The 22778-nt window shown below is 42.9% G+C and overlaps 2 protein-coding genes across 3 annotated transcripts in view; both read right to left on the reverse strand.

Moving 5' to 3' along the window:
• Nucleotides 1-4342: 4342 nt before the first annotated feature.
• On the reverse strand, nt 4343-7022 carry LOC122484222 (lysine-specific demethylase 4D-like). Its single transcript, XM_043582224.1, has 3 exons — nt 6978-7022; nt 4549-6321; nt 4343-4453 (listed from the first exon to the last, which is right to left on the reverse strand). Exons 1-3 carry the CDS (start codon nt 7020-7022, stop codon nt 4343-4345), a joined length of 1929 nt encoding a protein of 642 aa, XP_043438159.1.
• Nucleotides 7023-19255: 12233 nt separating this feature from the next.
• KDM4D (lysine demethylase 4D) overlaps nt 19256-22778 on the reverse strand; it is a 34579-nt gene continuing 31056 nt past the window's right edge. For both annotated transcript variants that reach the window (XM_043579900.1, XM_043579901.1), the window contains exon 3: nt 19256-21749. In XM_043579900.1, the coding sequence (XP_043435835.1) occupies nt 19830-21407 (1578 nt within the window). In that variant the 5' untranslated portion in view covers nt 21408-21749 and the 3' untranslated portion in view covers nt 19256-19829. The remainder of the gene's footprint in view (nt 21750-22778) is intronic.

Genomic DNA, 22778 nt, shown 5'->3' on the forward strand with positions numbered 1-22778 from the left:
AGTTTTCTTTTCTTTTCTTCTTAAGTGTATTTATTTATTTTGAAAGAGAGAGAGAGAAAATCCCAGGCTGACAGCGCAGAGCCTGACTCGAGGCTCGATCTCACAGAACTGTGAGATCATGCATGACAGGAGCCGAAATCAAGAGTTAGACGTTTGGAGCGCCTGGGTGGCTCAGTTGGTTTAGTGTCCGCCCTTGGCTCAGGCAATGATCTCACAGTTCATGAGTTCAAGTCCCATGTCTGGCTCTGTGCTGACAGTTCAGAGCCTGGAGCCTGCTTCAGATTCTGTGTCTCCCTCTCTCTATGCTCCTCTCCTGCTCAGTTCAGTCTCTCTCTGTCTCTCAAAAATAAATAAAACAGTAAGAAAATAAAAATAAACATAAAAAAGGGTCAGAAGCTTAACACACTGAGCCACCCAGGTGCCCTGGTCACAAGAGTTTCCTTAACATCATTCAGCAAACTGATCACTCAGTTCCTTCACCTCCTCCCTTTTATTAAATGATCTTTATCCTCGCCCCAAGTTAGTCACCCTGAGATCTCACCTTTTCTAAAATCTTGACTTTAAGAATTCTTAACCAATGCTGACTATCCTTTCAGTTTGCATAATATATACCCAGCAATTTTTTTTAGCTAATTGAAAATCCCCAAATGTTGGGCTCTCTAAGTTCTCTCCTTTTTGCTACTCATTGTAGATGAACAACAAAATTTTGATTGACTTCTTGCAAGAATTAAAATCTGGGCTGCACAGAGCCCTGCTAGGGAAGAGTAAGAGGAAAAAAAAGAAAACTTTAACTAGCTTCCTCTTTGGGTTTTCCAGGTATTTAATCATACCTACTTAAAAAAAAAAAGTAATTTTATCACTTATCTTCCATCACTTACAGTTCTAATATTTTGCATTGGTTAATACCTCTAACTCTGGGGCACCTGGGTGGTGCAGTCGGTTAAGCGTCCGACTTCAGCCAGGTCACGATCTCGCAGTCCGGGAGTTCGAGCCCCGCGTCGGGCTCTGGGCTGATGGCTCGGAGCCTGGAGCCTGTTTCCAATTCTGTATCTCCCTCTCTCTCTGCCCCTCCCCCGTTCATGCTCTGTCTCTCTCTGTCCCAAAAATAAATAAAAAACGTTGAAAAAAAAATTTATAAAAAAAAAATACCTCTAACTCTATTTTAATTACTGGTAGAAATGTCTCAAATATTTCTACCTTAAGTAAAATGTTGGCTTTGGGGCTAAAATAGCTAACCAGCTAGAGACAATGTTTTCATTTTAAGGAATTGTTATTCACTGATTCTTACATGGGGGTGTGCTTAGAACAAGACTGAGGGGCACCTGGGTGGCTCAGTCGGTTGAACATCTGATTCTTGATTTCAGCTCAGGTCATGATCCCAGGGTTGTGGGATCAAGACCCATGCTGAGCATGGAGCCTGCTTAAGTTTCTCTCTCTCCCTTTGTCCCATTCTCCCTGCTCACACACATGTGTACTGTCTCTCAAATTAAATAAATAAATAAATAAATAAATAAATAAATAAATAAATAAAACAAGACTGAGTGTTGAATTTTGTCAAATGCATATCAACATTTATGAAAATTGTCATTCAACTTTTCTTCTTGGATCCATTAATTAGGTAAGTTATATTACCAGATTTTCTTAGTTTAAACTGTCATTACCCTCCTGCAATAAATCCCATTTAGTCATTGGGTTATTTTTATAATATAGTTACACTGTCTTAGCTAATTTTTAATTCAAAACTTTTGCCTAAGTGTTCATAAATAACATGTGACTATTATATATATAATATATATTATATATATTATATATAATATATATTATATATAATATTTATATATAAATATATATTATATATTATATATATTATATATTATATATATAAATATATATTATATAATATTTATTATACATAATATATATTTATATATAATATTTATATATTATATATATTTATATATATTTATATATTATATCTGACTACCCCACTCGTGCTCTCTCTCTCTCTTTCAAAAATAAATAAACATTAAAAAAATGTTTTTAAAATTAATTTCTAGTTTTATTGCATGATAATTACTGTTTGATTTTTTTCTTTGTTTAGGGAATTTATTGGTTTTTTTCACACTAATATATGTCAGTTTTTGCGATTGATCCATTGGCACTTCACAAAAGCAAGTATTGTCTATTACCAGGTTCATAAGTCTGCCTTTATTGTTAATGTTAAGTTTTCAACATCATTAAGTTTGTCCATTTTTTCTGTCTTGCACTAAGTAAGGTAGAAGGGGTCCTGAACATCCAATTACAATGTGTTCCAGTTTCCCCACACCAGCACCACCACCAATGCTCAGAACACTACCATGTCTGAGAATTCAGCTCATTTCTGAAGCTATCTACCTGGAGATAGTGTCAGGCCCTACAGGTTGAAGGGTCAAGACTGCCACGCTCCCCCACCCCCAACCCCTGCACCCCACCCCGTACTTGCCTATACTTCTGACCAACTGGCTATAAATCAGAGGCTGCCTCAACCCCTTTCTTCAGTTTGACTAATTCACTAGAATGGCTAACAGAACTCAGAAAACATTTTACTTACTAGATCTCCATTTTTTATGAAAGGATAGGACTCAGAAAGAGCCGGATGGAAAAGACGCACAGGGCAAGGTAGAGGGAACGTGTGCAGAGTTTCCTGGCCCTCTCCAGGCGCACGGCTCTCCCAGCACCCCAAGGTGTTCACGGACTTAGGAGCTCTCCAAACCCACTCTGCTCAGGCTTTTAGGGAGGCTTCATTACATAAGCCTGAATGGTTAAATCATTGGCCATTGGCGATTGACTCAACCTCCAGTCTCTCTTCCCCTCCCTTGGAGGTCAAGGGGGTGGGAGTGAAAGTTCCAACCATCCATTCACAAGGTTGATTCCTCTGGTCAGTCACATTAAGGTGACTTGGGACTTTCCAAAAATTGCATCATTAACACAACAAAAGACACCTTACCACTCGTATTTCTTAGGAGATTCCAAGGGTTTTAGGAGCTCTATACCAGAGGCAGGGATGAAGACCAAATGCCTATTATTATAAATTATTATTATTATTATAAATTATAACTATGGTAACTTAAATTCTCGTATTTTAATGCGATTCTCTCAACTTTTTTTTAAGCTATGTTTTTCAATTTACCTTTCATCTAGAAAGTAATTTATACTTTGTCAAAGTTGCATGGATATTCATGACTGCTGTATTTTCTGGGTGAAATTTAGCCATAGGCATCATAAAAAGCCTTTCTGTGTACCTTTTGCCCTTGAGTCTAATCTGTCTGATACAAAGATCTATGACCCCTATTTTCTGTTTGTATTTTACTTGGTATTGTTTTGCTTGTTCTTTCACTATTAACTCTTCTAGACACTCTTGTTTCAGACTGTTCAAAGAAAACTGGAGGCAGAGTAAAAATTGTAAAAGTTTATTTGAGCAAAAAATCAATTCGAATCAGGCAGCGTCCGATCTAGCCAATAGAAAGGAGCTCCAAGATGAAAGACTTTTATAGGCAGAAAGGAAGAGGAAGAAGGAAATTATACTAGGCAAAAAAAAATTGAGTTGATTATGGGGGTTACATTCCTTTAGAGGATGGAAGCAGTCTATCAGCAGATAACCTAACTGATACTGATCAGATGATTCCTGATTAACTGGATGAAGCCTCCATTTCTCCATTTAAACACAAATGAAGTCTCTGTTTAGTGACATGGCATTTAGCATAAGACACTCCATTTAGGACCTGTTGTCTTGTTTTTAAGAAGGTATCTCATAAATAATCTTGATACTGAAAATATATGTTAAGGATTTTAGACTTTCCTTGCTTTGCAGATGCAACTTTAAGAAAATAAAGTTACAAAGATCCCTGAGGCAGAATTGGCTGACAGACTCAATTAGGTCTAGTTTCAACATGAGCAGTGGCATGAGGCATGTCCAGTGGAAGCCAGCATCATGATTCAGAGGCCCAGATACAATATGGGGATGAAAGGGCTACGATTCTCAGCATCACCCAATGTTGCCCCAAATTACTGTGGGCGAAATATCCTTAGGGCGATATCACAAACAAGCAGCACCATGACATCTAGGCCAACGCACAGACCAAATACCTTTCCATGCTCAGGAGTGAGCTGAGATTCCCTGAGAAGTACTACAATGTACTACAACAGCTGTTGGGAGCCCCTGGGCATCCTGGTTGTCATAGCAGGAGACAGTATCTGGCATCTTTGGGGATGCGTCTTTTCTAGAAAATAAAGCACCTCTGGGACAGGCCCAGCACAGAATTGTTGTGGGCCTGAGAGCTTCTGTGGTTCCTGGGGTTGAGGGTCAGATACAGCCATACTGGGCAAAATCTTCAATAGTCATGAGCTCAAAGGCTGGAGATCTTCCATGGGTGGTGAACACATCCCAGGGCTCAAAGAGGGCAACTGCCTCAGACTTGAACCCAGAGGATCACAGTCAGGGGTGCAGGAAGGTCTGGCAACTGGAGCTGGGGTCAGATTCATAGAGGCATAAGTGTGGTCCATCATTACAACCACAGGGAGGTTCACAGGGGCCTTGCAATCCCCATCAGAGTCCTTGGGGAATCTTCTCTGAGTCCCAGTGACATTGGGGCAAGTCAGTGGGACATTTTCAGAGAAATTGATTGTGATGTTGTCCAGGGATAGCAGGCAAGGGCCAGGGTGCATCGCATTCTCAGGATCCAATGGAGGCCCTAAGGGTTGAAGATCAGGGGCACAACAGCACCCAGAAGCTTCAGCATAAAACTGGTGTCTGGGGCTCAGTGGTTCAGGATTGACCATGAAGAGTCCATTCACAGGGAGGGGCAGAGCCTCAGGGTACTGGGCTGTGTGCGGTGTTCCCACCGAGAGACGCCTCTTGGCCCGGGCCTGGATGCTGGGTCCCCGGGCCCCTTGTTCCCGAGGACGACGACTAGGACCACATCTGCCCATTGAGGGATGAACATCTCGGGCAGAGGGAATCGGGGTCGGTGGTCGGGTGGGGCCAGCCTCCTGGGAAGTGCAGGCGGGGACAAGCCCAGACTGGGCATCAGAGGAAGAACTCTGGGCCGGCAAGGAGCGTGGGGAGGCCAGGCACATTGGGGTGCGACGGCCAGTCCCACCACTAGCGGCCACAGGCCGAGGGGTGCGCGTGGCCCGGCGGGGTGGGAGGTGCCTCAGGCCCAGCAGGGCTCTCCGGGGAGCTTGGGCCTCCCTCCAGGCACTGAGCTCCCCCTTGTCTGGCGAGGTGGGCTCCGTGTGGTCCACAACAGCCCGGTCCTGCCCGCGCTTCCACAGCTCATAGCGCTCAGGCTGCAGGATGCGCACGAAGGCGTCCATGGAGAAGGTGACCCTGGCCTCCCCGCAGCTGCACTGAGACGCCACTTTGCCATAATCGATCCATCGCGGGGTGGCGAAGTTGATGGCTTCTGCGCAGTTGAAGCCGTGGTTGAAGCCAGAGTGGTAGCCATAGGGAAACGTCACCATGAACTCGCCAGCCTCCTGAGTGATCCGATTGAAGGGGATCCCGTTGTCCTTGAGGACCGTGGGCGAGATGAGAGCCACCTTGTGCCGCAGGAAGGCGTCACAGGCGCGGGCACTGCCCGGGAACAGCTCGGTGGCCAGGCGCTCCAGGCGCCGGCCGTGCTCCGGGGGCACCGCGTACCAGGTTTTGGGCTGCCCGAAGTGCAGGTAGTTGATGCTGTAAAGGTCCATGTCCTCCGTGTGCCAGGCGAAGGTGGTCTTCCACATGCCAAAGTACAGGTAGGGCGTGTTGACGCCCTCGATGACCACGCCGCACTCCTGCTCCAGCAGGTCCTGGATGGTCCCCAGGTGGCCAAGGTTCCACTGTTGAGTGTTTTCCGCAAACAAGGAGCCGCTGATGTCAGCGCCATAAATCGGAGAATCGTACAGGCGGGTTTTCCAATACTTTCGCTCCAAATCCTCAAAATCCGAGTGCGGCGGAGTCCGATACTTTCCGCTGTTTGCCAGTTGGCGATACTCCGCCACTGTCATGGCTTTCTTCTTTTTATGGTATTGAGTAAACACACCTGCCCGCCCGGAGACCACCTGCTGGAGGGGAGTTGCTATTAAGATGTCACTGATACCATCATAGGTCTGCCTGGCTTTCCATTCCTTGGGGGGAATCACCTTGGCCAGGCCTGCGTGGTGTGCCCCTTTGGATTCCATGTACGCAATATACCTAGGGAAATCTTTAAATTCTTCCGTGGTTGGGTGAAAGGTCATGATTGTATAACTTGGGTTCTTAGGCTGCTTCATGGCTGCAATGTAATAAGTAACTGACTCCTGGGGTCTCAGGTATGTTTTAGATACCCAAGGAAGCAGGGGGGTAATATAATACCTTCTCTAGTCTTTCTTTATTTAAAAAAAAAAAAAAAAAAAAAAAAGCTGTGTCATGTGAGTGAGGCAGTAGTTGGGACTTGAAATTTTAAACAAGTGAAGTGATATCTCTTCCAGGCTTGCTTGTTCACGGGGTGGGGGATGCCACTCTGGGCAGCATCTCGCGCTGGAAGGAAATAGAGTGTTTCCCAGTAGCGCACGCCCTCTGCACCAAGTCCTGGCTCAGCCTGCGGTTCTGAGGCTTCCTCAGTTGGAGCCGCGCGTCTCTGAGGCTTCTCCTGATGCACCTGCCTCAGTGCATGCGTGGCGCCTCACCTCACTGGAGCAGAGAGCCTCTTCGAGAAAGTTTGAAGGCTAAATCTAAAGGAAAGAGCACAAAATATATGAAAATAAAGGAATGACAAAAGAAACACTAACGTAGCATCAAAATAAACAAAATCAGTCTAGCGACGTTAACTTCAAATTGGAATTTCAGTGCAAAAACTGCACTGTTGGTAGGAATGTAAACTGATGTAGCCACTATGGAAAATAGTATGGAGGGTCCTCAAAAAATTCAATAGAGCTACCATATGATATCTAGCAATCCACTTCCTGGTATATACCTGAAGGAAACTGAAAACAGTATCGAAGATACGTCTGTACCCCATGCTTCCTGCAGCGTTATTCACAATAGCCAGATATGGACGCACCCCAGTACGTATCCATTAATGAATGGATAAGGAAGAAGTGGTGTATATACAATGGAATATTACTCAGCCGTAAGAAAGAATGAGATCCTGCCATTTCCAACCATGTGTATGGACCTAGTGAGTGAACTGTGGTAAAATGAAATAAGTCAAAGACAGATACCATATGATGTCACTCACATGTGGAATTTAAGAACCAAAACATATAAACAAACAAAGGAAAAAGAGATATACAAAAAACCAGACTCCTAAATACAGAGAACAAACTGGTGGTCTCCAGAAGGGAGGTGAGTAGGGAGATGGGTGAAATAGGTAATGGGGATTAAAGAGCACACTTACCATGATGAGCACTAAGTAATGCATAGAATTGTTGAGTCATTGGCTAAAACAAGCAAATCAGGAGACTCTAGATGCTGACGAGGATGTGGAGAAACAGGAACCCTCTTGCACTCTTGGTGGGAAAGCGAACTGGTGCAGCTACTCTGGAAAACAGTGTGGAGGTTCCTCAAAAAATTAAAAATAGAACTATCCTATGACCCAGCAATAGCACTGCTAGGAATTTACCCAAGGGATACAGGAGTGCTGATGCAGAGGGGCACTTGTACCCCAACGTTTATAGCAGCACTTTCAATGATATGCAAAATATGGAAGGAGCCTAAATGTCCATCAACTGATGAATGGATAAAGAAATTGTGGTTTATATACACAATGGAATACTACTTGGCAATGAGAAAGAATAAAATCATGCCATTTGCAGCAATGTGAATGGAACTGGAGGGTATTATGCTAAATGAAATAAGTCAGTCAGAGAAACACAGATATTATATGTTTTCACTCATATGTGGATCTTGAGAAACATAACGTATGGGGGAAGGGTAGGGGGAAAAGAAGTTACAGAGAGGGAAGGAGGCAAACCATAAGAGACTCTTAAATACAGAGAACAAAGTGAGGGTTGATGGGGTGTGGGGGAGAGGGGCAAGTGGTGATGGGCATTGAGGAGGGCACTTGTTGGGATGAGGACTGGGTGTTGTATGTAAGCCGATTTGACAATAAACTTATTTTGAAAAAGGATTGTTGAGTCATTGTAATGTACATCTGAAACCAGTATAATACTATATGTTCATTAATCTTTAATAAAAAAATAACTCTCAACCTCCCTATTAAAAAAAAGAAGATGTGATGTGATACACACACACACACACACACACACACACACAAGGGTATACCATTCAGTCCTGAGAAAGATGCAAATCTGGCTTTGGGGACAACGTAGACCTCAAGACATTATGCTAAGTGAAATAAACCAGATAGAGAAAGACAAATACTGCATGGTATCACTTATGTGTGGAATCAACAAATTAAAAAAAAAAAAAAGAGTGAAACTTACAGAAACAGAATGTAATAGCAGTTCCTGGGGGTTGGGGGTGAGAAAAATAGGGGGAGGCTGGTAAAAAGCTACAAAATTTCAAGTATAAGATGACTAAGTTCTGAGGATCTAATGTAAACCATGGTGACTCTAGTTCATAAAACTGTGCTGTAGAATTGAAATTTTATGAGAATAGAACTTAAACGTTCTCACCAAAAAATACATTTAAAAAAAGTAAATATGTGAGCTGATTGTTGTATTAATCATCTCGACGGGCGAATCCTCTTACAATGTGTGTACATGCATCAAATCACCACAATGTTCACTTTCAGTATTTCACAACTCTTAATGTCAATTATACCTCAGTAAAGTTAAGATTAAAAAAAAAAAAAAGGAATTGAGGGCAGCATGAGACAGAAAAAAGAGAAACACCTAACTGAACGAAGAATAATGGAGCAAGTTTGTAAATAAATGAGTGAAGCCCTGGGTGAATTAACCTCAAAGGTAAATTAAGGAAAGGAAAACAACGATATGAGCTCAAACAATTTCGAATGAAACATTTTACCCAATAGAAATGATCACCAAGGGCTTGGTGGGGTAGGTATCCTACGCTGTTTCTGTTCAGGTTATGATTCCGTGATTCATGAGACCGAGCTCTGCATCGGGCTCCACACCGACAGCTTGGAGCCTACCTGGGATTCTCTCTGTCTCTCTGTCTCTCAAAATAAACAAATAAACTTAAGTAGAAGTGATCACCAAAACCAAAACCTGATTCTAATAAAGACAACTAGAAGTGAAAAGACATAAGCATGAAAAATACAAATAGCCCACATTTTGATAAGAGGACGTACAGCAGAACATCTAGTAGAGGGGTTTTTAAATTATAATTGAATTTTATAAATAACTTGGCGCTACTAACTTTGAAAATTAAAAATGGACCATTTTCTCAAAAGTGCAAATATCCTAGACGGGTTCAAGAAAAAACTAGAATACTTATATATACTAATAAACTTAATAAAAATAAAACAAGTTGTTTAAGTATGACCCATAAAAACCTAATACGCCATTTTACAAGTGGATTCTAACTCTTGCCTCATACAAATTTTCTAGACTATGATATTCAGTTTGTTTGTGAGGCTACCAGCATAACCTGGGAGCCAAACCTAGAGGGACTGACAATGGATACGCGCTCTTTAGGGCCAACAGTATTGAGGGTAAAAGTTGCAAAAGTCTCCAATAAAATTTTATCCCATTTTTACCAGAAACGGCATTAAAAAAAAAAAAAAACCACCCACATCATGATAAAGTGTTGCAAGGATGGTTTAAAAACACTACCAGTATTACTGAATACCTTCACAAATCAAATGGAACAATTATCATCTGATGGCATGCAGAAAAATATTTGAAATAACTCAACACCTATTTTATTATTTTAATGCATATTTTTTTAAAATTTTTTTTAACGTTTATTTATTTTTGAGACAGAGAGAGACAAAGCATGAACGGGGAGGGTCAGAGAGAGGGAGACACAGAATCTGAAACAGGCTCCAGGTTCTGAGCTGTCAGCACAGAGCCTGACGCGGGGCTCGAACTCACGGACCGCGAGATCATGACCTGAGCCGAAGTCGGCCGCCCAACCGACTGAGCCACCCAGGCGCCCCAAATGCATATTTTTTTAAAAAAGGGAAAGAAGTGCCATGATAGAAGCAAAGATTTATGTAAACAACAAAATACAGAACATAAATGCTCATGTTAATTTTACACCGGATGTTCTCAACCTTAATGGGTAAACACTTGAAGCAATCTTGTTAAAACCTAATCATGTTGCATTAAAAGACAAATTATTAAAACTGATGGGTTCAACAAAGTTTTCAGACACAGGTTAGCATAGAGAAATATCTATAGCATTCTGCAACTAGTTAATGCAGGGGTAGTAGTCCAATTCTAGAAACCAGTAGCCAGTTCTAGAAGCCGTCTTAATTCTAGTGGATACCAGCCTGCTGAATGCAGGGCTTTTTCCTGAAAATCTATGATTTTTACCAAGAAGTTATTAAGAAGAATATTAACTCCACAAGTCTGAAAACAGTTTAAAAGTAAAACTGGTTTTTTTTTTAAGTTTATTTATTCATTTTGAGAGAAAGAGAAAGAAAGAGAATCCCAAGCCATCAGTGCAGAGCCCGACGCAGGTCTGAATCTCATGAACCTTGAGGTTGTGACTTGAGCTGAAACCAAGAGTCAGACGCTTAACCCACTAAGCTACCCAAGAACCCCTAAAAATAAAACTGTTTTTACTGCCTTCTTTTAACCCAAGGAAATGAGGTCCCAATGTGTAGTTCTCAAATGGAAATATATATAAAACTATAGTCAGCAACTTAAACTTGTAACAGAAAAATAACTCTTGCTCACAAGAGCAAATAGCACAAATAAAGCGACCTACCTTCCACCAACAAAATCCTGATTCCAGCTGAAGGTACTCCAGGGCCTGGAGAGACCTTGTACTACTCTTAGCAGCTCACGTCCAAATGCAGCTCACGTCCTGATGGCTCTGGCTTTATACCCGGCCAGTAGCTGATTTTAATTGTATCAGCGCCCATCTAACGGAATCCTGGGGCTGGGGTCTTAAGTAATCATCCGACTTTGTGTAATCTCTTGTTTGTTTGGTTTTTTTTAAACCAATCTTTAAACAAAGCAAACTAAGGGCTGAAAATGGGGAGTGGGAAAGTCAAACTATGCAAACATTAAACAAAAGATACCTGTAATTAACATCAAATATATTTATAGGATACAAGAAAGTTGAGAGTTATCAAAGAGAAACACTCACTAGGAAAATGTAACAGTGGTGTACTTTATGTGCCTGACCACACAGCACTGGGAAGTAAAGCACACACACAAAGAATAACAATGGAAAATGCTTTTGAATACACATAAAATACTTATAAAAATTTACTGATATAAGGGGTACCTGGGCGGCTTAGTCAGTTAAGCACCCACTCTTGATTTTGGCTCAGGTCATGATCTGACGGTTTTGTGAATGTGAACCCCACTGGTTGGCTTTGTGCTGACAGCAAGGAGCCTGTTTGGGATTCTCTCTCTCTCCCTCTTTCTCTCTGCCTCTCTCTCTTTGCCTCAAAAATAATGAAACTTTTAAAATATTACTGATATAAGACCACAAAATAAATAGCAATAACATTTCCATGGAACCAACATATTGAGCATAATCTTGACCACAGTGAAAGACAATTGAAAGTCAGCAATAAAAAACTGAACACAACTATATTTATTTGAAAATTAGAAGCCACATAACGCCTACAATAATATCCATATAAAATGCTATTGATTTGTATGTTCAACTCAGTGAAAAACAAAACGGTATTATGCAAGAGAAAAGGAAAAAAAATCAGAATAATGATACCATGATAAATAAACGAAAGGGAAAACGAACACCTGAAAAAATAAAGATGATTAATAAAACGGAAAAACTGATACTTTTAAGATGTTTATTTATTTATTTTGAGAAAGAGAAGAGAAAGGAAGTGTGAGTGGAGAGGGGCAGAGAGAGAATTCCAAGCAGGCTCATGTTGTCAGCACAGAGCCTCAAAAGGGGCTGGATTTCGGGAACAATGAGATCACGACCTGAGCCAAAATCAAGGGCAGGACACAGCTCACTGAGCCACCCAGGTGTCCCAGAAAACAGATACTTTTAGGGAAAAATTAAAAAAAAAAAAGTGGCAAATCTGATGAAGGAAAAGAAGTTACTAGGACTGGGACAGGAAACGGATGACCTGAGCCTGGAGCTTCTTCAAATCTTGAAATTAAGGACCCATTAAACCAATAAAGACATTGAGAGTCACCACAAAGGGGCACAGGAACCACAGGAAAGAGCTCCTAATGGCCAGAACTCAAACAATCTGGCCAACAAAATAATGAAAGTGCTATTGAATGACAACTCAAGGTATAAGATGAATATCTATGAGTCCACACTGGTATAAATGATTAACAAATTGAGAAGGACCAATAAATCTGTCCTGCAGAAGATTCCAGATACATTGCATATACTCCACTCTAAAGGAGGTGAGGATAACAGTCTGCTGCCTGAATGCAGGCTGTGAATACTGACTGCCTTCAGGAGTACAGAGTGGCAAGTGGGGTGGGGATAGTCATTTTACAATGGAGATCGTGAAATGAACATGGTTTCAGCCAAGTCAACACCGAGAGTCATAACTTATGTTGATAGTATCTGCCCTTGATATAGTGTGACAAAAATGGCACTTAACTCTGTAATCTTCCTCCAAGGGTAATCATAAATAAAGACGAATTCCAACAGAGAGGCAACCTGCAATATAACTGACTGCTACTCCCCAAAATTGTCAAGTTTCTATATAAGCATTTTTGTGAACAACAAGGAAGTTCTAGTAAATAACATTGGTATTCATTCATTCATTGAACTAATGTATCATTGAAATGAAGCCATTAATACTAGGGGGAAATGGGAGTGGGAGGGGTTGGGAGGAATGGGAACTCTTTGAACTACCTGCTCGATTTTTCAGAAATCTAAAACTGTTCTAAAAAAGGAAAGTATTACTAAATATAATAAAATAACATAAACAAGAGAAGACACCAATAAGTGATATTCAAATGAAAAATATTAGAAATATAATCTAGATTTTTCAAACAGTCTACAAAACACAACACAAATCAAATGATTTCATGAATCACTATAGGTCTTAATAGTTTTAGAACAGAAAGCAGGGGGGGTTTCCTTTTAATGTTTTAAAACCATGAACTATGTGCTTACAGAAATGTATAAAGCTTATATGTTCTGTTAACAAATAACTATAGAGCAAGCACCACCCAGGTCAAGAAAATAAAACCTCACCAGACACCCAGGAACGTGACTTGTCCGTCCCCTCTGGTATTACTGCCCCAACTGCCTTTGACACTAATCCTATCCTGACACTGGGCGTAGTAATTTTGGTAAACAACATAAAATTAAAATTGTGCCCATTTTTGAAAACTTTATTTAACCTTATTCATATCAATACAATCCTACTTTGTGTGCCTTAATGTACCCTTCTGTGTATTTTTTTGATCATTTTGATGTTGTCGCCCATCGCGGGACTCTGTTCTGTTTCAGGGCAGTCGTGGGTTCAGCCATATAAACGTTTACACTGTCGAGGGGCCTCTGAGTCGCCTCCACCCTTGGCCTCTTACAGTGTTGCTCCGAAAATTCTCACACACGTTCATTGGAGCACACACGTGCATTCATACCTAAAAATCACTTTCTTGGTCACAGAACGTGAATTCAAACCTTGTCCTGCCAAACTGTTTTTGGAGAGTTTTTACCAATTTACACACTCACTAGCTGCATATGAGGATGCTTGTGGTTCCTCACTTTCACAAACCTTCGATGATTTATCAGCCTTCTTATTTTAGCTAATCAGATGGCCGTGCAGGAGTATCCCATTATGATTTGTGTTTCCCAGGGGATCACTAAAGAGGGAGAGAGATTTTTTTCTTTAGTATATTGTCCAATTGGATATGCTCTTTGGTTAAGTGCCTAATCAAGCATTTTCTCCATTTTTCTGCTGGGTTGTCAGTTTTTCTTTGAAGTAGTTCTTTATATATTCTGGATATTATCTCTGCATTGGATATGAGTAATACGGTATCTGTTTCCTCTCCCTGATTTGCCTTTTCATGCTCTCTTTCATATCTTTTGATGAATAGAAGTCCCTCTTTACAACTAATAGGGCATATATTATTAAAAAGTAGCTAGCTAACGCATAGGGAGATTACCAATGCCAGACATGTTCAAAATAGTCTGCATAGAATAATTAATTTTTTTAACATTTATTTATTTTTGAAATACAGAGAGAGACAGAGCACGAGTAGGGGAGGAGGAGACACAGAATCTGAAGCAGGTTCCAGGCTCTGAGCTGTCAGCACAGAGCCTGACGAGGGGCTCAAACCCACAAACCGTGAGATCATGACATAAGCCAGTCAGAAGCTTAACTGACTGAGCCACCCAGGCGCTCCTAGAATTATTGGTTTAATTTTCATAACGACCCTTCCAAGGAAGTCCTCCTCCTCATCCTCATGTTGGCCGGGTGAGGAAACTGAGTCAAGGAGACATTAGGCAAACTTCTTAAGGTTACAGATCTAGCAAGTGGTGGAGTCAGATATTCAAAGAATCTCCGAGATTATTCCTTGAAAGGAGGACAAAGAAGTCTGACTTCTCCACTATGAGGCTGTGATAAGTTGCAATGAACAAACACATCTGTAGACGAGATAGATGAGGCCAGACACGCATACTGTGTTACTGGGAATCTCTATATAATGGGGAGGGAACACCAAACTGGGGGTGGGGGAGAATGGACTATTTTTGAGAGGAAAAAAAAAAAATAGTAGAGCTCTACCTCACACCACTTACATAAATTTGAGGTGGATTGCAGGCTGAAGAATCAAAACAGAGCTTGACGACTAACAGAAAACATACTGAAGAATTTGTCTTTTTGAACTCAGGGTGGAAAAAAAGGCCTTAAAGAACCAAAAGCACCACGGTGGCAGTGTCTGATATACTTAACTCATTCCAATGTAATGACTCTGATGGTTAGTTTTATGCATGGACTTGATTGGGCTCAGAGCTGCCCACAGTAGCTGCTAAAGAAATTATTCCTGGGTGTGTCTGCGTGGGTGTCTCAGGAAGAGATTAGCATTTGCATCAGTAAACCGAGTAAAGATCACTTTCAGCCACACAGGTGAGCTGATCCAAGTCATCAAGTGCTGGAACAGAATGAAAGAAGAAGAAAGGCCAATGCAGCCTCTCGGTTTGAGCTGACACAGCGTCTTTGCCTGCCCTGGGACATCAGACGTAGGGCCTCTGGTTCCCAGGTGTTTGGCCAGTGAAAATTGGTGGTGGAGAACCTCGCCAAAGTGGAGCTGGGAGCTTTTGGCAGGGGGAGCTCTCATGTCAATTTCGGACCCAACAGGAAGAGACAGACTCAACCTTACGTGGACTTGATCTTGCAGGTGGCTACTACTGGATAATAGCTGGAGGAAGAGGTGCTTTCCTCATCTCGGGCAACAGCTCAGCCAATGAAAAACCAGCACATTTGAAACTCCCACTTCACTGCAGTGGACATTTAATTTAAAAGAGCCTTCCCAACTTACTCCTGGTCTCCTTAAAAAAGCATATGTGTCCTTTGTTCCCCGGACTCGCGTACAGTTTTGCCCCAGCTTTTTTGTCTCGCGCACAGCGAGATCACGACCTGAGCAGAAGTCAAGAGTTAGATGCTTAACCAAATGAGCCACCCAGAGACCCTTACTGTTTTTTTTTTTTTTTTTTTTTTTACTTTTAAGTGTGATGGGACCCAGACTCAGACTTCTACCATTGGCTCCCAGATTCTCAGGCCATTGGACTCATGCTGAGTTACATCACCATATTTCTGGTTGTCAGGCTTGCAGAACATTAATCTAGAAAATCACTGGATTTCTTGGCCTCTGCAACCATGTGAACCAATTCCTATAATAAGAGCTCCTCTTATATGTATCTCTATATATTCTATTGGTTCAGTTTACCTTTAGAACCCTAATTCAACGATATAAAAACAATTAAAAATTACATTCTAGGAAATTGTCATCATGCCAAAAACAAACAAACAAACAAACAAACAAACCACCAACCCCACAATGAATTAGTATCCTGAATATCACAAAACCTCCACAAAGGCAAAAAACAAACAAACAAAAAACTACAAAAAAAAAAAAAAACAAAACAATCCCCTAGCCCCCCAAAGAGGGCAAAACCTCAGATTAGGCAATATTAACAAATTATATCCAAATGGCTAGTATGAAAATATGTGCAGAGTTCCTAGCAATCAGGCAAACACAATGAGATTCTAGTTTTTACTCATTTATATTAGGAGGCATAAATGCATGTGATTTTTAAGAATGGGCCAAGATATAGAGAAGCTAGAACTCCCTCACTGCTAGTGGAGATATAAATTGGAAGCCAATCTGACTATTCTAGGAAAGTTGAAAATGATCATTAAATACAACATAGTATTTCTATTTCTTTATACAAAGCTGTTCAGGAAAGCGTTGTTTGAATTCACAAAGATTTGGAAATAATCCTGTTGTCCATCAGAAGGGGATTGAATAAGATAAAAATTGACAACAGATCTCGTTTAATTTGTTGGACTAAGACCTATATAAAGCAAAGTCTTCAGAGCTTGTAAATGTAATATTGAATTTTTAAAACCTAACGGGGGTGCCTGGGTGGCTCAGTGAGTTAAACATCTGACTTCAGCTCAGGTCATGATCTCACAGTCTGTGGGTTCGAGCCCCCACATCGGGCTCTGTGCTGACAGCTCAGAGCCTGGAACCTGCTTCAGATTCCATGTCTCCCTCTCTCTCTGCCCCTCGCCCGCTCGTGCTCTGCCTCTGTCTCTCAAAAATGAATAAACTTAAAAAAAATAAAACATAAAAATGTGATGGGATAAGTTGATAAGACCACACACACCATATTACTTGTGGCTGCATATACTTTTGTCTATAAACTTGAATATACACTGAATTCACCATTGTTCTCTCTCAGAGGTTAAGAAATGTCTAGAAGAGATCATGGCAGTGAGAACAAAAGTGGCAATTTATGTAATTGTTATGATAAATGCCCCTTGCTTTACCAAGATTGAGCATAGGAAAACCTTAGTGGACATGAGAGACAGCTGGAGATGGGTGTCTTTTACTGAGAAGAGTAGTCAACACTGCGTGTCTACACTGAGGGTGTCGCCACGAAATGAAATAGGATTGTGAATAAAACTGCTTGCAGAAGCCCCTTCAATACCACCCTCGGCTCCCAGTCCTTTCAAGAAGACTAGTTTAGGGGCACTTGGGTGGTTCGGTCAGTTGAGCGTCAGTCTGTTTATTTTGGCTCAGGTCATGATCTCATGGTTCATAAGATCGAGTCCTGTGTCTGCTCTGCACCGACAGCTTTGACCCTGCTTGAGATTCTCTCTCTCACTCTCTGCCCCTTCTCTTCTCTTGCTCTCTCTCTCTCTCAAACAAACAAACAAACATTAAAAAGCTTAGAAAAGTTTATTGAGTACGCTGAACAACATTCTTAATATTTCTTGTCCTTATTGAGCAAGGCAAATTAAAACAAATATGTGAAAATAACTGGCTGAAAAAGAGGAATGCCAATGGGAACGATATTTTCTGGAAATCAGCTTTGTTTCTTCCCTTTTAAGACCCAACCCTTTTTTGAGCTTATGCTAAGCTGTCCGGTACATCTATCTGCCAGAGAAGAGTTTGTAAGATTCCTGAAACATAATGAGAATCTCAATTCCTAACATTTAAAATAGGAACATGAGCCAGGGATTGCCCTTGAAATTTTCAGAATTCTTGCATTCCCCTACATTGCTGTATCCACAACTGATCTCAATTGAAGGACCAAAAAAAACCCCTCAAGCTCTCAGTAATGCGTTACACCGAAGTGTCTTCGTTGCTTATGTAAGATACGCTGTGGGTCCAGTTGCTCTCTAGGGCTGCTCTCTTCCAGATGCTTTCAGTCCGCTTCCATCCGGGGCTTCCACCCCCACCCCCGTCCCCCCCACCGTCACCCACTGTACCAGGTGTCCCTGAGCTCAGCTTCCCAAGCCCAGCATTCCAGAGTCTACTTCCATTTCCTGTCACATTAGGAAAGACCAAGGTGCCCAGCTGCACGGTGTAGAATGAGACACATGTTCCTGCATCAGAATTCCCACCCAACACTATGTTCTCATTACTCTTGCCTTCGGGGGTACGTGGGGCTTCCAATGCCAGAGCTTTCGTGATGTTCTTAGGGGAGAGCTGGAGGGAGGGGAGAGGCCCTTTGCTTCTCTGAAATGTTTCCTTCTGTACCCAACCCTCACTTGCAATTTCCAAGACTGATTCTGAGTTTTTCCACTCGTGTGTATTTTCAATTCTGACATCGAAATAACCATTGACTCTCACCACTATTGTTTGGACTTTCTAACTACTCCTGCCCCCACATTGTCACACCACAACTCAGTTCGCTGCTTAAATCCATAAATCTCAGCATGTCAAGGGCTGTGTCAAACTTCCAATGCCTTCTCCTGTCAAGGTGAAAAAACCCTGATACTTTACATGAGCTACAAGGGCCTCATACCCTACACCTTGCCTCTCTCTTTCTTCCTCTGTATGCCCAGACACAAATGAGCTTCCTCTCCATTCCTGAGAAAACAGAAGTTCCATGTTGGGTCTATTCCACTTACTGTTTCCTCTAAGTGGAAATCAGCTCTGGATGCAGCTTCCTTTTTGTTAGTTGGGTCTTGGCAGAGGTCTCCTGCTCAATGAAACTCTCCGTGATTCCTCCAACCTAGGCCAGCCCTGCCCAGTGTGTTCCAGCATCCCACCCCTTTCCTGTCTTCACAGCACATGTTAACAAGTAGAATTCTCTTGTCCATTTCTTTGTGCACATGTCTCCTGGGATGAGTCAATGAATGGGCCATGCAAAGTATTGAAAACGCAGTGCAGACTTGGGGAGAAGGTCTTGGGATGGGGCACTTTGGTCCCCTGCATGCTCACCTCCCAGCAGCTGTGGTCCTACTGCCCAGAAAAGTACCAGGTGACTTCCATCATGTCACCCTTAAGATAGGGCTGCAAGCCGAATCCCCTCACCCACCCGGTCAGCTCATACCCAATAACCATCTGCCAAATTGCTTCCTCATCAACATCACGCAATGCAGCCAGCCAACAAAAATCAGCCTTGCTTGAAATGTTCTGATATAATTATCAAGAAAAGTGCAGAAAAGAAACCTCAACCCCTCAATTATTTGAACGCACAATATTTATTAGAAACAAATTTTAGATTTTAACATTGTGGTTACCTTTAATACATTTGTGAACAAATACTGGCCATAACACATTTTGAATACATCCAAGACTCAGAAAGATCATAAATTATGTTCTGAGTCTCTACTGACCCATTTGATCAAAACGGCCTTGTTTTGCAAGAAAGGGGGGAAGGGGTAGGGTTGGAGAAAAGGCAGGGAGATTGGAGGAGAATCAAAACCCAGAAGCATTGGCCCAGAGGAGTCTGGGGAAGATTATGCTCTCATGACCTCAGCAGGACCTAGCTTACAGAGACACAAGAGTGTCTAGTGGATGAAACCTCAGTTGGCAACACAGGAATTAGCAGTGTCCAAAGACACTCCAGAGTCTGGCAGGAAGAACAAACTATGGCGAACATGATAAAGAACATGGACTCAATGCATCAGTGGCAACATCACTGGCCTCTGAAGACCAGTAACCTGCAGGCTGGCCCAAAGCTCTGATGTAAATGTGGTGGGTCTCAAGGAGCCTCCACACACAAGAGCAGTAGGTTACAACATTATCCCCTGGGCTTAGGGGAAAAGGGCACAACTGTACCCAGAAGCCTCCGCAGGTTGCTGGAGCCCAGGGCTCAGTGGTACAGGGTTGTCCACTGAGGGTTCATCCACAGGACCGGGCAGAGCCTCAGGGTACTGGGCTGTGTGTGTTGTTCCCACCGAGAGACGCCTCTTGGCCCGGGCCTGGGTGCTGGGTCCCCGGGCCCCTTGTTCCCGAGGACGACGACCAGGACCACATCTGCCCATTGAGGGATGAACATCTCGGGCAGAGGGAATCGGGGTCGGTGGTCGGGTGGGGCCAGCCTCCTGGGAAGTGCAGGCGGGGACAAGCCCAGACTGGGCATCAGAGGAAGAACTCTGGGCCGGCAAGGAGCGTGGGGAGGCCAGGCACATTGGGGTGCGACGGCCAGTCCCACCACTAGCGGCCACAGGCCGAGGGGTGCGCGTGGCCCGGCGGGGTGGGAGGTGCCTCAGGCCCAGCAGGGCTCTCCGGGGAGCTTGGGCCTCCCTCCAGGCGCTGAGCTCCCCCTTGTCTGGCGAGGTGGGCTCCGTGTGGTCCACAACAGCCCGGTCCTGCCCGCGCTTCCACAGCTCATAGCGCTCAGGCTGCAGGATGCGCACGAAGGCGTCCATGGAGAAGGTGACCCTGGCCTCCCCGCAGCTGCACTGAGACGCCACTTTGCCATAATCGATCCATCGCGGGGTGGCGAAGTTGATGGCTTCTGCGCAGTTGAAGCCGTGGTTGAAGCCAGAGTGGTAGCCATAGGGAAACGTCACCATGAACTCGCCAGCCTCCTGAGTGATCCGATTGAAGGGGATCCCGTTGTCCTTGAGGACCGTGGGCGAGATGAGAGCCACCTTGTGCCGCAGGAAGGCGTCACAGGCGCGGGCACTGCCCGGGAACAGCTCGGTGGCCAGGCGCTCCAGGCGCCGGCCGTGCTCCGGGGGCACCGCGTACCAGGTTTTGGGCTGCCCGAAGTGCAGGTAGTTGATGCTGTAAAGGTCCATGTCCTCCGTGTGCCAGGCGAAGGTGGTCTTCCACATGCCAAAGTACAGGTAGGGTGTGTTGACGCCCTCGATGACCACGCCGCACTCCTGCTCCAGCAGGTCCTGGATGGTCCCCAGGTGGCCAAGGTTCCACTGTTGAGTGTTTTCCGCAAACAAGGAGCCGCTGATGTCAGCGCCATAAATCGGAGAATCGTACAGGCGGGTTTTCCAATACTTTCGCTCCAAATCCTCAAAATCCGAGTGCGGCGGAGTCCGATACTTTCCGCTGTTTGCCAGTTGGCGATACTCCGCCACTGTCATGGCTTTCTTCTTTTTATGGTATTGAGTAAACACACCTGCCCGCCCGGAGACCACCTGCTGGAGGGGAGTTGCTATTAAGATGTCACTGATATCATCATAGGTCTGCCTGGCTTTCCATTCCTTGGGGGGAATCACCTTGGCCAGGCCTGCACGGTGTGCGCCTTCGGATTCCATGTATGCAATGTATTTATCAAAGTCATTAAATTCTTCTTTGGTTGGATGAAATATCATTATGGTACAATTTGGGTTCTGAGCAAAAGTGGCCTTAGACTTCATGGTTTTCATTAATAAGCACCAAAGCCCAAACGTTTTAGATATCTTCTGGATATTCGAGGATGCTGGAAAATGCTACTTTTTCAAAAATGAATGAGTGTCTGTGTCAGCTGGAAACACCGGTGGACTACTATCACTATGCAAATTAAAGGATAATGTTTGTTAGGCTTGCTGATTCATCAGGGAACAGCACTCGTGGTAGAATATTCGCCCAGAAATGAGGGTGGCTGTGCCTGCAATTCTGTGATGCTCCTCTGTTGGCACCTGGTTCTGTCCTCTTGAGGTTTGTTGAATCACTCAGTCTTGGGTGGGTATCCTAAAGGTAGTGTCTTCAGGGCAGTGTTTAGACAAAGCCTAAAAGAAAAAATACAAAAATTTTGAAAGTTAATGTAGGAAAAGTATTAGAGAGTTACAGATAAAATACCACCATGGAACATTATTGAACGCTCAAAGAATGGCTAAAAATTTTTTTAAGTTTATTTATTTATTTTGACGGGGGGGAGTGGGAGGGGCAAAGAGAGAGGGAGAGAGAGAGAATCCCAACCAGGCTCCACTCTGTCCGAGCAGAGCCAGACACGGGGCTTGATCCCACAAACTGTGAGATCATGACCTGAGCTGAAATCAAGAGTCAGATGCTTAACCGACTGAGCCACCCAGGCACCCAAAGGGCTAAAATTTTATTTTATTTTTATTTATTTATTTTTATTTTTTTATATAACTTATTGTCAAGTTAGCTGACATACAGTGCATACGGTGTGCTCTTGGGAGTAGATTCCCACGATTCATCACTTACATAAAACACCCAGTGCTCATCCCAATGAGTGCTCTCCTCAATGCCCATCACCATTTTTCCCATACCCCCACCCCCACCCCCTTTCACCCTGTTTGTTTTCTGTATTTAAAAGTCTCTTATGGTTTTCTTCCCTCTTCATAACTATATATATTTTTTCTTTCCCTTCCCCCAGTCTTCTGTTAAGTTTCTCAACTTCCACATATGAGTGAAAACATATGATATCTGTCTTTCTCTGACTGACTTATTTCACTTAGCATAATACACTCCAGTTCCTTTCATGTTGTTGCAAATGGCAAGATTTCATTCTTTTTCGTTGCTGAGTAGTATTCCATTATATATATATACCACATAAAAGGCTAAAATTTTATAAGATGATAAAACAAGAGGTTGTGTGGATGTGGAACAATGGGAATTGTCATACTCTAATAAAGATAATGGAAATCATTACACTCACCTTGAAAAACTATTTGGAGAGTATGTACTAATAAAACTGAGCATATGCATGTGTAAAATTGAACACATACATGTGCATACATGTGGAAATATGCCTAGGTAACATGCATGACTCTGCACTAAAAGGTACCTCTGAG

This window comes from Prionailurus bengalensis, chromosome D1 (assembly GCF_016509475.1).
Source record: "Prionailurus bengalensis isolate Pbe53 chromosome D1, Fcat_Pben_1.1_paternal_pri, whole genome shotgun sequence".
In the NCBI taxonomy this organism is placed as follows: Eukaryota; Metazoa; Chordata; class Mammalia; order Carnivora; family Felidae; genus Prionailurus; species Prionailurus bengalensis.